Below are 13,729 nucleotides of genomic sequence, written 5' to 3'. Positions count from 1 at the left end.
TTTTCTAACGACTTCGCCACACAACGCATTGGACAGTACACGGAATGCTGATATGGGGAAATACACTTTAACTTGAAGGAAAATGCGTTGACAGCGACCAAATAATTCTTTTTTTTTTTCTTTTCTCTCAGACCTCGTGCTTTGAAAAACTTTTGAGGTTTGGGTCAACGAAGCATAAGAAAGCTTGTGAACCAGTATAAATAGCAACGATTACCTTAACAAGTAAACCAATTTAAGCACAATATAAACAGTAACAATAAATCAGATAAACCACAGGCCATACAGTCGTCGAATCATTTTGTGAGAGACGTGACGGACGTCATCTCTTGAAAATACGACAGGCGATAAGATTACCCGCGCTTACTGTCCCAGCAGAAAAGGAATACTTAAATTGCAAGGATTATCTGCATGATTTCGGATCGCAACAAAAATGCTATTTTGCGCCAATAGCAGCCACTGCAATAAAGCTGTGCCAGTGTGGATGTGTCGCTTACGTGAAGTTTTGGTGTAACGGGAAGCCTTCGAATAAAAGGCACGCTAACGCCCATTTCATGGAAATATTAGGTCTTGTTTTCACGGCTATTGGAAACTTGTACGCGTAAAGATTTATAGGTTTAAAAAGTTTTATTGGCTGACTGGTACTTTTGTTTATTCAAAATCTAAGCACTAAAAGACGGTGCGGGAGTTATTCCCATCTTTGGGTAAAAGGCGACATTCAGTGACGTGCAAGAATTGTCACAGACCATAAATTAACCGATCAACATTTTCGTAAGAAAGAAAAAAATGATATGTAAAGAACCGGGCACCAGAATGAAATGTTCACTTGACAAATTGCATGGGCAGTAATACATTCTAGCAGCCACAAAGTTATAATCACTAACAAATTCGACTGAAATTCCGTTCGGTCTTGTCAAAACTCACCCATCACGCATTTATCCTAATCACTATCGCATAATTATCAGCTATATCTTCAAGTTGTAATGCATTCCTGGCAGAATTTAATCAGGTTCCGTTAATACTGACGGCGCACCTGTTATTCGCGATAAGTAAGCGATGCGGCATCATTGCCGTGTTCGTTACGAGTACACTTCAAGGCCAGCGCTTTTTTTCACCCTCTCACCTACGCTCAGCCGTGCGCTTTCACCCAAAAGCCAAAACTCGCAATGCCTCCGAGCTCACTGCGCGTCTGGATCTCGGAGGACATTGCACTACTGGTAAGCCTTCACAACTTGCTGGTAGCCTCGTTGGCTGTGCCTGATGGATCCACAAACTGTCCGACGGCCAGAGGCAAGCCGTCTCTCTTGTCGACCACCACGTAGATGAACGGCCTGTTTACGTGAAAGGCGACAGCGGGATTCGTCATCGAGGCGTCGGTAGCTTCGTTCACCGGAGCGTCCGCTTCGTGTCCGGATGTCGTCGTCGTCGTCGTCGTCGTGACGGGGCTGACGTCGAGCGACACGGCGTTCAGGATGTTGGACACATAGGCGTGACCGTGCCGGCTGACCGCCCCCATGTTGGTTTTGAAGCGGTCGAACAGGAAGTCGTGTCCCAGCGAGGTCAGTGCCGACTTGAGTCCGCATACGGCGGTCACCTTGCGAAAGGGTGCGAAAAGAAAAAAGGTAAGAACATAATCTGCTGCATCATCGCTAACGTCAGTTTTAACCCAGAAGAAACCTTTTGTTTTGCTGCGAATTTGTCATTTCGACCACGTCGGCTAGAAAAAGCAAATCGCCGAATGTGTCAAGGACGAAAGCGCGCATTTGAAATCGTCCACGCACTTTCGAGGAACCAAAGGTCACATGGCGTGCTGAAATGTGGAAAGAATGGGGGTGTGCGTAGAAGGATGAAGGTTATGCGTGGGCGAACGTGCAAGTGCAGAAGCCGAATAGGTGCATCGTGGGACCACCAAGAACGAACCAAACTTTCGTTTCAGTGGAGTTCCCAAATTCGAGCGGGGTAGGAATGCTGTCTCACCGACAGCTTCACAGAAACTCTGTTCATACTACTTGGTCGCGTAACTCTGCCTTTTTGTTTGGTTGTTTGTTTGTTTTATTTTCTTTTGGGTACGCCCCTTGTAAATATTTAGAACATGCCTTTACCTAGGTACGTGGTTGAATCAGTGGGAAAAGAGGAAAATCGAAAATCGGAGACTACGTCAGCCACATGCTGACTCATGTCCTGCAGCTGAAATCTAGTCACACACACACACACACACACATATATATATATATATATATATATATATATATATATATATATATATATATATATATATATATATATATATATATATATATATATATATATATTGTTCACATGAGAAGCACAACTTCTAGTGATCTTCGGTTTTCGGTCGGTGGAGCGACTTTTCTCAAGGGCTACAATAAATTCTCGCAACGCAGTCTCTTCATTACGTAGGTGGAGAGAGAAAAAAAAAGACAGAAAAAAGTTAGCGTGGTCGAACACGGCTAAACCGTGTTTGTCGAGCGATAGCACAGTTTGCTTGCTTTGGCAAAAAACAAAAACGCTGCTCAGCAGGGCATGCTGCTTAAGCGTCGGAAGCACAGCGCACACGAAGCTATCAGCACTCAGCAAACTTTCTATCTCCAAGGGGTGTACGGTAGAGCGATTAGAAGACGGCACAAAAGAAGGCACACATTGACACACACCCGTCTTTTAATCGCGCTACCGTACACCCCTTGAAGGTGGATTACCAACAAGACCACATTGCAACCCTCGTGCACCTTGTACACATCGCAGATCGCTTTGAAGATATAGGTGCCCACGCAGCATAAGCAGCAACAGCCGGTAGTGGCAGGCTAAGTCTCATTTTGACCTTGGCTGGGCTTGAAGATCATATTTACGGTAACAGGCGTTTTCTGGATTTGTACCTGAAGTAGTAGATCTATCGGTCTAAAAGAAATCCTGTCTACACAAAAGAACAAGCAATAAAATAAAATGAGGAAGAGGAAAGGGAGAAATTACGCATTGGTAGCAGGGTTATTCAACGTGCATTCGCGTAGTCACTCCCCTCATCGTTGGCAGTATTTAGGTCTTTTTGGCAGTTTAGGTCCCCAAGACGACTGTCATGGGGTCAGGAAGTGAGAGTGGTTAGAAAAGAAATTCGTTGTGCGTGCTTCTGCGCGGTGAAGAACACGCTAGCCATTTTGTGATGTTGTGATGAAACAAAGGCGTTGCAAAATTAGCAGAATGTGCAAAAAGAAAAATAATAATAAATCAAATTTTCAAAAAGAATACATACAAATAACAGAATAACATTACAAAACAAAAGAAGTAACAAAGAAAGGAGCGAGACAGGGAGCAGAGTCAGCTCCGAGGAATACTGGGAACTGACGGAGGAAAGAGACTGCTAGGAGAAACGTTCACGTGGTCCTAGCCGTGGCCCCAAAACTTCGACCAACTACCCGGAGTGTGGCGGCCTCTAAAAATGACTCCAGACATAGACGTCACCAGAGCATGCAGGCATCGAAAAATAGTGCAGGAGGCTGTGGCTGGGGCTTTTGGATTCTTTAATACCTGATCGAACGCAAACTTGAACGGAACGAACGCCAACTTCAACGTCACGAATCCCGTTCTGAAGCTGTCACCACTTGGTGGTGAGGTATTCCTGCACAGCCTTACTTTGAGAAGTACTGAAAGATGGAACAGTTCGTATGCATATATTTCCAATTTAATGACACCGCATAAAATGAACGAGGACAAGAAAACTAGGCACACTGAACACAACGCCGACCTTTAAGCTTTAGTCAAAAACTGACAGTTTTAATACAGCACAACACGTTGCCACATGAAGTGGTGCCATATATTCAAAAACAACTTCTTTTCTGGTGAAATTCAAAGGCAGGTTAATCACTCATCCGTCAATTTCGTTGCATGAAAAAGAATTTGTGTTTCAATAGGTAACATCACATTATACCACAAAGTGGCTATGGTGTTGGACTGCTGAGCACGAGGTCGCGGGATCGAATCGCAGCCACGGCGGCCGCATTTCAATGGGGGTGAAATGCCAAAACACCCGTGTACTCAGATTTAGCTGCACCTTAGAGAACCCCAGGTGGCCGAAATTTCCGGAGACCTCCACTACGGCGTGTCTCATAATCAAAAAGTGGTTTTGGCACGTAAAACCTTATATCTTTTTATACCATGTGCTGGTATATTATAGGCGTTCTGCGCGTTCTCGAATAATGATTAAGTTCAGGGTATGTGCGTACGATTTAGGCCAACAAAATGCGTTCTCGAATAAGGATTAAGTTCAGGGTATGTGCTAGTGATTTAGGCCCACAACATGCGTTCTGCGTGTTCTCGAATAAACATTCAGTTTAGGGTAGCGAGGTGCGTACGTGTGTTCGCCCTGTCTACATTTCCCATCATCACTTACCTTCTGCGGCGCCATTGCTGTACAAACGATCCCTACCTTAAACCGAGGAAGCGTGACCTCCACGACGGTCGGGTCCATCTCGGCCTCGAGATTCAGCAGCAAGTCCGGATGCGTGACGATGGTCTTGCGGACGGCCGCCAGGGTGGAACCGTCGACAGGCATCAGCAGGAGCAAGCTGAGGTTCCCGGATAGCAGGGGCAGGGCCACGGCGTCGAAGCCACGGTCCGCGAGCCGCTTGTAGCCGAACGTTCCCGTGGTGTGCATGGACTCGACGGACTGCGATTCCACTGGTGAGGTGAAGAAGGGCAGCTGGACTCTCGGATTCAGGAAGGGCCGGTCGAACGCCAGCTTCAGCGTCAGGACGCCCGTCGCCACGAACCTCGATTTGGAATCGACCTCCGACGTCTTGTCCAGGAGTAGCCTCAGGATTACCTTAAATGTAGATACGGTCGACGTCCGCTAATTAGACCTCGCTTAAATCGGTTTTTCTCTTAATTCGAACGCGCTGGAAAGTTCCGGGGAGAAACTATTCGTGCTAGGGAAGCAAAAAAAAAAGCTCGTTTAGTTCGAAAGTGAAATTATGCAGATTTGGCAATTTCGACTCCTACACCGCAAAAGAATGTACGCCCACAAAAGTGAATAAGACTGTAAATCAGTCTGTAACTCTCGCACTTACACGTTACCCACAAGAGTGAATGGGGTGTCAATTGGCTTATAATCCCATACTTACGTCCAATTTCGGGGAAAGGGTGTCATTTGTGGACTGATTTACGCCCTTATTCACTTTATGGGTGTGAATTATCTTACGGCGCACCGGCGCCCCCTCTTGCACGCAGTGGCTAGTAAAACGTTGAAAATCCAATAAACTTAGCAGACAGCGTTACTGCTTCCCTAGCCATGAAGCTGTTTTATTTTTAACTTTCACTGGCTGACGCTTCTTCCATCCTTGAAGTCATTCGCTGCCGTTTGTCTCGTGCCGTGTCTCCCTCGCCCCCCTCAACGTGCAAGAGCTCGAAACAGCACAAGTGGTGTTCTCGGGTGGTCTTCGCCTCATGCTAGTTAGGCCGCGCTTGAATAGAGACACGAAAAACAATATACAAACTAGTTCAAGCAATAAAAAATTGAATTTGTTCATTTTTGCCACTGTTCGCTCGTTCGACCCTCGCCATAATTCGACCAAATCCTGCGGTTCCGCACGGGTCCTTAACGCGAGTTGACTGCGCAATGTGCGCAATTTCGATTGCGTATTTATTTGTTTCGCGGAGGAGGAACTTTTTTTTTTATTTATTCATTTATTCATTTCCTCAGAGGTCTCTGTTGAGACATTACATGAGGGAGTGGGGAGTTAGTGACAATGATAGGTACTACAAATTACAAAGGGATATTTTCGATGAGTCGCTTGAATGCAAGTGGGTCGATGATAGTGGCAACTTCAGCAGGCAGGCCATTCCAGTCTCGTGTTGTGCGCAGAAAAAATGATTGCTGAAAAGTAACGGTATGGGCTTGTGGCGGATATACTGTATTAGAGTGACTGGTGCGGGCAATGCGATGTGCTCTTTTTATGTACGGGTTGTCTTCGCACTTCGCACTGTAAGAAAAGCGAGAAAAGAACGATGGGAATATTTGATTTCTGATATAAACTATACTTTAGAGCATAAAGTGCGGTTTGCTAAGCTTACGAACACTGAAAGTAGTTACAAATATGTTTGCGAGTATATGGTATTTGAAAATTGTGTTACACATGAAAGAATAGTGCATGTCGAGAGCACGGACCACAGCAGGGAAAAATATTTAGTGGCGCAGTAACTTGACACAGCGCTGTACCACCTACCACACCGCAAATCTCTTGCGTGAGAGCGCGTGCGTGAGACCACGTGCGTCAGAGCGCTCGCCTGAGATCACGTGCGTCAGAGCGTTCGCGTGAGAGCTCGTGTGTCGGAGCGTTCGCGTGAGATCACGTGCGTCGGAGCGCTCGCGTGAGAGCACGTGCGTCTCAGAGCTAGTTGGCGTTCGGTGGTAAACGCGCCCGTCCGAATAAGAAAACGGGCGTAATAATGCTAGCGGCTTTAAATGGCAGAGTGACCGGAAAAAAAGGGGGGATAATTAAATTCTGGGATTTTACATGCCAGATCCACGTGAAAAAAAATGGATTTCGGTTTATTAAAAGAGCTGTCTGCTTGAGGGCCAGTATTTGTTTGAGTGAGGATATTCAGGTAGCGTGTTCTTTTTTTGCGCAATTTCGTAGAGAACAGAATTGGCAACCGGCAAACTTGCATCCTGCGCAGTATAAATCCGATACGCATACAGGTTGTGTTCAGCTATGTCGGCCGACGGCAAAGCGTTCGTGAAACGTAAGTCTGTGGGAGACCTCAATAAACATCGCTTCTGTAGAAAATACATAAAATAAAATTAAAGGGGAGAAATCTTTGTGTTAGCGCTCTGTCAAGGGAGTATGCTGACCTACTTTTAATGTTTTATGACGCCTGGCAAATACGGAGTGCCGAAAACATTAAACATTTTAATTTTATAATAATGTTGCTCTCGAAACACAGGATCTGGCGTCATCGCACACAGTCAAATTGTTGACGTCGTGTAGCAATAGGACTATAGTCGGGTACAGCTTAAGAACACAGGAGAGGCCCCGGGCAGGTGACCGAATTGCGGCAGCCGCTTGCCTCCGCGACTAAAGAAATAGTCCCGCTGACACAACTTCGCGTTCGAAGCGCGGGCTACCATGTTCTCCGTCGGTGGGGTCACAGGCCGTTCGGCTCATGACACCAGTCTAGAGTGCGCGCCCATTAGGGGATGCTCGTTTGCATCCTCCTTTGAGTGGCAAATGTCGCTGCCTTCTAAAGTTGTACCCGATTATGGGTATGATGACGTTCATCGTAGAAAAAAAAGAACAGATTTGAATGCCTGTTGTACCCGTTTCTCCTGTCTGCGCTCAGGTCAGGCAGCAGAAGCGACCGTGGCAACGGTACCAGTAAGCTTATGATGACGTCGTGATTCATCCACATCCCGAGTAACGGAACTGAATCCGGGGTGTAGAAGCAAGTATCCTAGTGTGCGTGCGTGCGTGCGTGCGTGCGTGCGCGCGCGCGCGCGCACGCACGCACACACACACACACACACAATTGACCAGTCGGAAATATCCTCGGTACGCTTTTACGACGCAACTATACAAGATCAATTCTGAGGTTTCGCCTGCGAAAACCGCCATCTAATTATGAGGCGTGCTGTAGTGAAGGACTCCGTATTACTTCTCACCACTTGAGGTTTGTCATCGTGCCCCTAAAATCGCAGTTCAAGACGGCTTTTCTATTTTTTTGCATTTTGCCCCCGCTGAAATGCCTCCGCCGTGGTCCGGACCGAACCCGCGACATCGAGCTTAGCAGCACAACGCAACAGCCGCTATAAGCTATATACCGCAGCCGGTGATATATGTGAAACTACATACTGCTCGCCGACTTACGCGTGACGTCACTCGGCACACCCACGAGTTGATGGCCACGAGCGCTGCCCTCTGGTCGAGGAAGTTGACCAGCAGGACGTCGGCGCCGTAGTACGTGTCCAGGGACTCCCGGTACGCCCTGACGACGTCGAAGTCGCGCTGCACGAACGCGGCCGCCTCGACGCGGACGCTGTCATTCGGTAGCTGCGAGAGGCGGTGCAGGGAGCGCGCCATGACGTAGCGAATGTCCGGGTCCCTGAGCAGCTGCCAGTGCAGCGTCTCGAGAATGCGGTCTATGGTTCCGGCCACCGAGCCTTCCAGCACGACGGCGAACGACAGGGCGAGGGCCAGCGGAGACAGGAGCGTGTTGCGTTCCCTCTGCTCCGAGGCACCGCTGTATGCAGTTCACGATTTCGATTCGCTTCATTTACTACTGGCCCTTTAAAGACAGACCGATTGCAGCATGGTTTCTTGTCGCGTAAGTACAGGGTGATCGAAACTTAACTGAAAAAGTGCAAAAAAAAAAGTCTCAATTCGAATTGTATGCGGCGTGTCCGAAGTAGCACCCTATATAGGCCGGTTATATTCGAATTATTTTTGTCTTTCGTGATTCGTCATCCGTGTGCAGGCCTACGTCATCGCTTTGATCGGCAGTTAGAGAGCGGTGGACGATAACGAAGGAGTAAAATCGATCCAAAGGAACCACCACACTATACCGGTCCAGTTTTAAAGAACGTCCCTCTCTCTCTCTCTCTCTCTCTCAGCCACAGAGTGGAGATGTCTTTCGCACTCCAGTGGGCTTATATAGGCGATGATGATAACGCTTTGACCATATCCAAATTACCGCTATGCTCACGAGCTTGCAGGACGCAGCGTCGTTACGAACTGGGGAAGCAAACTTCAGCCGGATTAGGCAGAACTCCGCAGCCACAGTGATCGCTTTATGTTATATATATATATATATATATATATATATATATATATATATATATATATGTGTGTGTGTGTGTGTGTGTGTGTGTGTGTGTGTGTGTGTGTGTGTGTGTGTGGGTGTGGGTGTGGGTGCGTGCGTGCGTGCGTGCGCGCGCGCGCGCGTGCGTGCGTTCATGTGTGTGTGCGTGTGTGTGTATGCTATCCACAACTACAGTCGCAGTGAACCGCTAAACTTAAAATAAGAAGATGGAAGCATTTATTTGCGTTGATGCTCTCTCCGCATCGCAAAATAAAGGAAGCCAGCGTTACCGGCGTGCAATACCTGTCCGGTCGGGAACCGTGATGCTCCAGGACCTCCAGCGTGAGTGAAGCTGCGCCTCTGTACAGTACATTCCTCGCCGCCGTACTGAACGCAGTTTGATCCTGGCTGGCAGAGGCAGTTGTCACCACAAGAAGGAACAAACTGCAAGCTGTATGCAGACGTAAACGGAGGAATTAAGTATGCGTACTTTGCACCATGGATGTTTCTTTGTTATTCCTGTCAATCATTTGATGAGATCATGTGATGCACTTATAGGTTGATATAGAAGTTGCCTCGAGACCTTCACGTCTAGGAAGCGTCACACTATATTCTAGCGTTCCTTCAGGGCAGAGTTCACAGGGCACTGTAACGCACTGGTCAAGCTGAACCTTTTTGCCTTTACGCAAACGGGGCTACTTCAACCTGCAACGCAGGATCCATTGGACGGCCAATCCTAAGATTTCAGCCGCATATACCAGGTTGTTTGTGTAGATTTATTCAGTGAAAGGGGCTATATTTCCGTTAGCCAGCATACAAACTCCGAAAAACTCACATCGTGCTCTATAATTGGCTGGTTTCCGTCACCCAAGATTGCCAATCACTGCTGTTCTTTTTTTGCTCTAATATTTTTTACCCGGCCAAAGAGAGAGAATAATCTTTTTTCGAGAACCCCGGTCCGGATTTTCCCGCAGGGCAGAGGCGTGACCCTGTAGTCGGGGGAAGTCGCCATATGGTTTGTCAGGTTAAGTTTGGTTAAGTTATGTTCGAAAACCAAGTTGCGGGCTGCCAGCACAATGCCCATTTTGTGACAGTATCCCGGCAAGCATAATGACGTGTTTGCTGCCAGTCAGAAAGAAGCAACTGCCGGCAAGCATTTTGTTAGCGTTACCCTGCCTGCACATTGAACGCGTCATGTAATCTGACACGACGGAATGCTGCACTGCCTAGCGACACTTTCGACACGAACATCAGGTAATTAAGACATTAGACACACATGAAGCGCCCTGCTGTAGTGGTATACGTGTTAGTTGGTTCCGCAACATAATGGGCAACCACTGAACCAACACAAAATTGTGCTTGCGTAATCGCATGCCCATAGAGACAAACGCGCAACTTCGCGCGATAGCTACCTGAATGCCGAAGCCGGTGCATATCTCGTCAGTGGTTGCGTCGACTTCGCGCCACGCTGAACCCCGCTCATCAAGGAAAACATTACGCGAGGCATTCCATCTTCACCGGGTCATATCGCGGCCGCAGCAGCGGTTGCCGTTGCTGCTGGGCCCTCAAGTGGATGGCACGTACCCGCTACTGTAATGACGGATGAGGAATCAAGGGCTCACTTTTATCGCGCAAAACCCAGCTGCACCTATACAGACGATTCTTTGGGGGCCGATTTAACAGCTTAGGTAAGTGAGCAAATTTAGTTTACTTTGTCAGAAGATGCATAGTCTTTCGTAACAACTCATGTTCCAATGTTCACCTATACAGTGGCTACAACTGCAAGGAAAGGACGGGCCGAGAGCATAACAGAGAGTATGTTATGCTCTCGATTAGGCCTAGCGAATCTCGCTAGGCCTAACCTAGAGTATATTGAAGAGAACAATTTGCTATATGCAACGGAGCGACTAGCTCAGGGTTATGCAGTGTTCGCTTACGGGGCGATTTCCTTGAGAGAATTTGTAGTTACGGAAAGCAGCCGGGCGTTGAAGTCCGAGGAAGTAACGCAGTGTTTTGTGAGCTAGCTCGCGCGCGCGTGAGGGATTGCGTGGCTATAAAAGCGCCGCGTCATTGTTGGCTGGCAGCCCGTACGCTTAGTACATGCCAACTTTAGCAAGTAGTGTGAAGATGACTGTCGTGACAGTGCCTCCCTGCAGGATACATGATTACAACCAAATTTATGAGATTTCTTTATTGTAACTATATAGGCACTCCAGGCTACCTTTCTCCGTCGTCATCACCGTCGGCACTGGCGTGAGGTAATGCATAAATTTCATGAGCGATCACAGTTTTGTAAGCTCCCTGAGCTAAAGCTTCTGAAAGAAAAATATTTGTTGTGCAGGTTTACACAGCCTGCATGAAATCATTATATTTGCGAAGGCTTTACAAAAGTGCGCCACTTAGTTCTGAGTATACTCAGACGTGGTACACCTCAGAACGTTGTAACAGATTTTGTTTTCCGCTTTAGAGGCCTCCGTAGATATTGTTTACAGAATGTCGATATCGCTTTATTCTTTTATATGCATTCTTTATTCTGTCAAGATATGGATAGCACGAAACGTGTTCAAAGAGAGTACCGTTCAGTTTATAGACCGGAAAGCGTCCATGTTTGCGCTAGACATGCATTATTTTGCATTGGTTAATGTTTCATTCTGTCGCCAATTTATCACACCTACCAATTGAAGAATCAGGTCCGACTATAGTATTTGTTCGTCCTGTTCGTTACAAATCTCTCGACCAGGGGCGTAGCCAGGGGGGGGGGGGGGGGGGGGGGGGGGGCTTATGGGGCTTCAGCCCCCCCCCGAAATTTTTTCGTGCTGTCCATGCACCGCCCACCCAAGCAATCCCCGGTGCCGGAAATCATTCTGAATTTTCTCTAGAGTGTCTTTTTCATGCTCGAAAAGACATTTCAGCGCGAACCTTGCGAGCTTGGGCTGGATTTCACGGCAGCGCCCATGCACCGGGAGTCACATAACGCCAAGCAGCCCCATCCGAGCACAAAGTTTCAAGGGCGTTTGATGGCGAACGGGTTCGCCACGGCATCTTGCAGAGGCCGCGGAATCTACGCAGCGCATGGATGTCAATTCCGAAATTTATGGGTATAAAGTTCTCATAAACTTTTGATGTGAAAGGCGCATTGACATTTCCAAAGTTGTGCTTTAGATTTTCAATTGCGGAACTTTGTGGGTTTTATGTTACTGTAAATATTGGATGCCAAAGGTGCATTGACTTTTCTAAAGTCTTACTGGTTCTTTATTCTATGGTCTTGCATCGGACCATACAACGAGACAAGCCAAATCAACACACTATCAGACAAGTTGACAAAGCCAGCAGCGAGGTCGGATGAGATGAAGCGTTGTAGTGGTTATTTGTTCCGTCATGACACATAAAAAATATTTTTTTTCGCCTACGCTAAAGCATCCGCGTCAAAGACACTAAAGTCAGCCAAGGTAACTACGTTCTTATTTATTTATTCTACTTCGACTTTTATTCGCGAGGAGCCATTGAGCCTCTTCAATTTTTTTGTCCTCACTACCCTACCCGCGGGCTGCCAGAGGCCGCCAGAGCGCATGCGTTTTTCTCGTTTTGTTCCCACCACCGCGCGGCGCACTTCGGTGCGCGTTCGCTTTTCTCTGGCCGAGTGGACTTTCGCCTGGCAGTGTTTTGGGCACTTTCTGGCTAGCAGACGAGAAAAAGAAACTATCGTCGCCTGCTGTCATCACTGTGGGAACTCGACCGATTGCACCGCGTTCGCTTGAGCGTAACCTCTCCGGAAAGTCTTGTCTCGCCAGTGTAGGATACCGAGCAGTATGCGTATGGCTCTCGGTGGACCAAGCGTCTCACGTTTCTTTCGATGTTCTTTCGATAAGTAGACATTCGATTGTGGCCAACATACACATACTTTGCGCTTTTTCATTTTGGTGCGCCAGCCCCACAAAATAAAGAAAAGACTGTTGTGGCGCAGCGAATTGTCGTATCGTGAAAGTTCGATTTTCCTACTTCTTTTGCGGACAGTAATGGGCTACGGGACGCTTCAGTTGCCGGATAGTTTTATTATATAGTATTGCGATAGCAATTATATGGACACTCCAGGCGCATTACTGCCGTTGCCGTCGCCCTCATGTTTCGTATAAAGTCCAAGGGCGATAACATCGTGACCGCGCGCCGCATGCTGAATGTGGGAATGAAAGCGTAGGGAGGGGGATGGGGGGGGGCGTGGAATGGGTGAGACGACTATGGTGGCTCAGTCTTATGTGCGCAAAAGAGAAAAACGGGGAGCAAGCGCGCCTACTTCTGTCGCCCGCGACACATCGGGGGGAGTGGATGGAATGGGGGTGGGATCTAGGATTCTGTGAATCTCTAATTGCGCAACATGTTCATTTGCCTTGTTTGACGCATTGTATACAGTGACTTTTTTTTAGATACGTAGATTTATTGGAGACTTATACGTATATTTATATATCTTGTTGCGGGGTTATGTGTATACCTGCAGTGAACTTTGTTTCCAGCGACAATTTTTTGCCTTTTATCAAACTGTATCTTCGCATTGGTGTATTCCACTGTTTATTCGCATTTCTAATGTACGAAGGCGAGTAAAATGAAAGCGAGCCAACCCACCCCGCGCAATAATTGTTCGGTCCATTATCTGCGAGGCATGCACGTGACACAGAGGCATCTCTCTATTACAAAAGTGACACGCAGGTGTGAGTATTAAGGTTGTTTAATGCTGTCATCCACTGGGTTGAACATGGTTGGACATAATGGACATGGACATAATGGACGCTCTAGAAGTTGAGCAGCGTGGTGCCCTGAGGTTTTTGACAGCTGAAGGTATTTCCCAAAAAGAAATTAGTCGCCGTATGGCTGCCGTGTACGTTGAACATTGCATTTCATAGGCCACTGTGAACGTTCGCGCAAACGGTTAAAA

The 13,729-nt window shown here is 47.4% G+C and overlaps 1 protein-coding gene across 1 annotated transcript; it reads right to left on the bottom strand.

The window, feature by feature from the left end:
* Nucleotides 1-525: 525 nt before the first annotated feature.
* On the bottom strand, nucleotides 526-10,346 carry LOC126534484 (leukocyte elastase inhibitor A-like). Its single transcript, XM_055071960.1, has 5 exons — nucleotides 10,215-10,346; nucleotides 9,106-9,253; nucleotides 7,872-8,244; nucleotides 4,436-4,831; nucleotides 526-1,591 (listed from the first exon to the last, which is right to left on the bottom strand). Exons 1-5 carry the CDS (start codon nucleotides 10,234-10,236, stop codon nucleotides 1,223-1,225), a joined length of 1,308 nt encoding a protein of 435 aa, XP_054927935.1. The 5' UTR covers nucleotides 10,237-10,346; the 3' UTR covers nucleotides 526-1,222.
* Nucleotides 10,347-13,729: the final 3,383 nt, after the last annotated feature.

This window comes from Dermacentor andersoni, chromosome 7 (assembly GCF_023375885.2).
Source record: "Dermacentor andersoni chromosome 7, qqDerAnde1_hic_scaffold, whole genome shotgun sequence".
Classification (NCBI taxonomy): domain Eukaryota; kingdom Metazoa; phylum Arthropoda; class Arachnida; order Ixodida; family Ixodidae; genus Dermacentor; species Dermacentor andersoni.
Note: the sequence above shows the minus strand (reverse complement) of the source record. Positions and strands in the feature narration are given on the sequence as shown.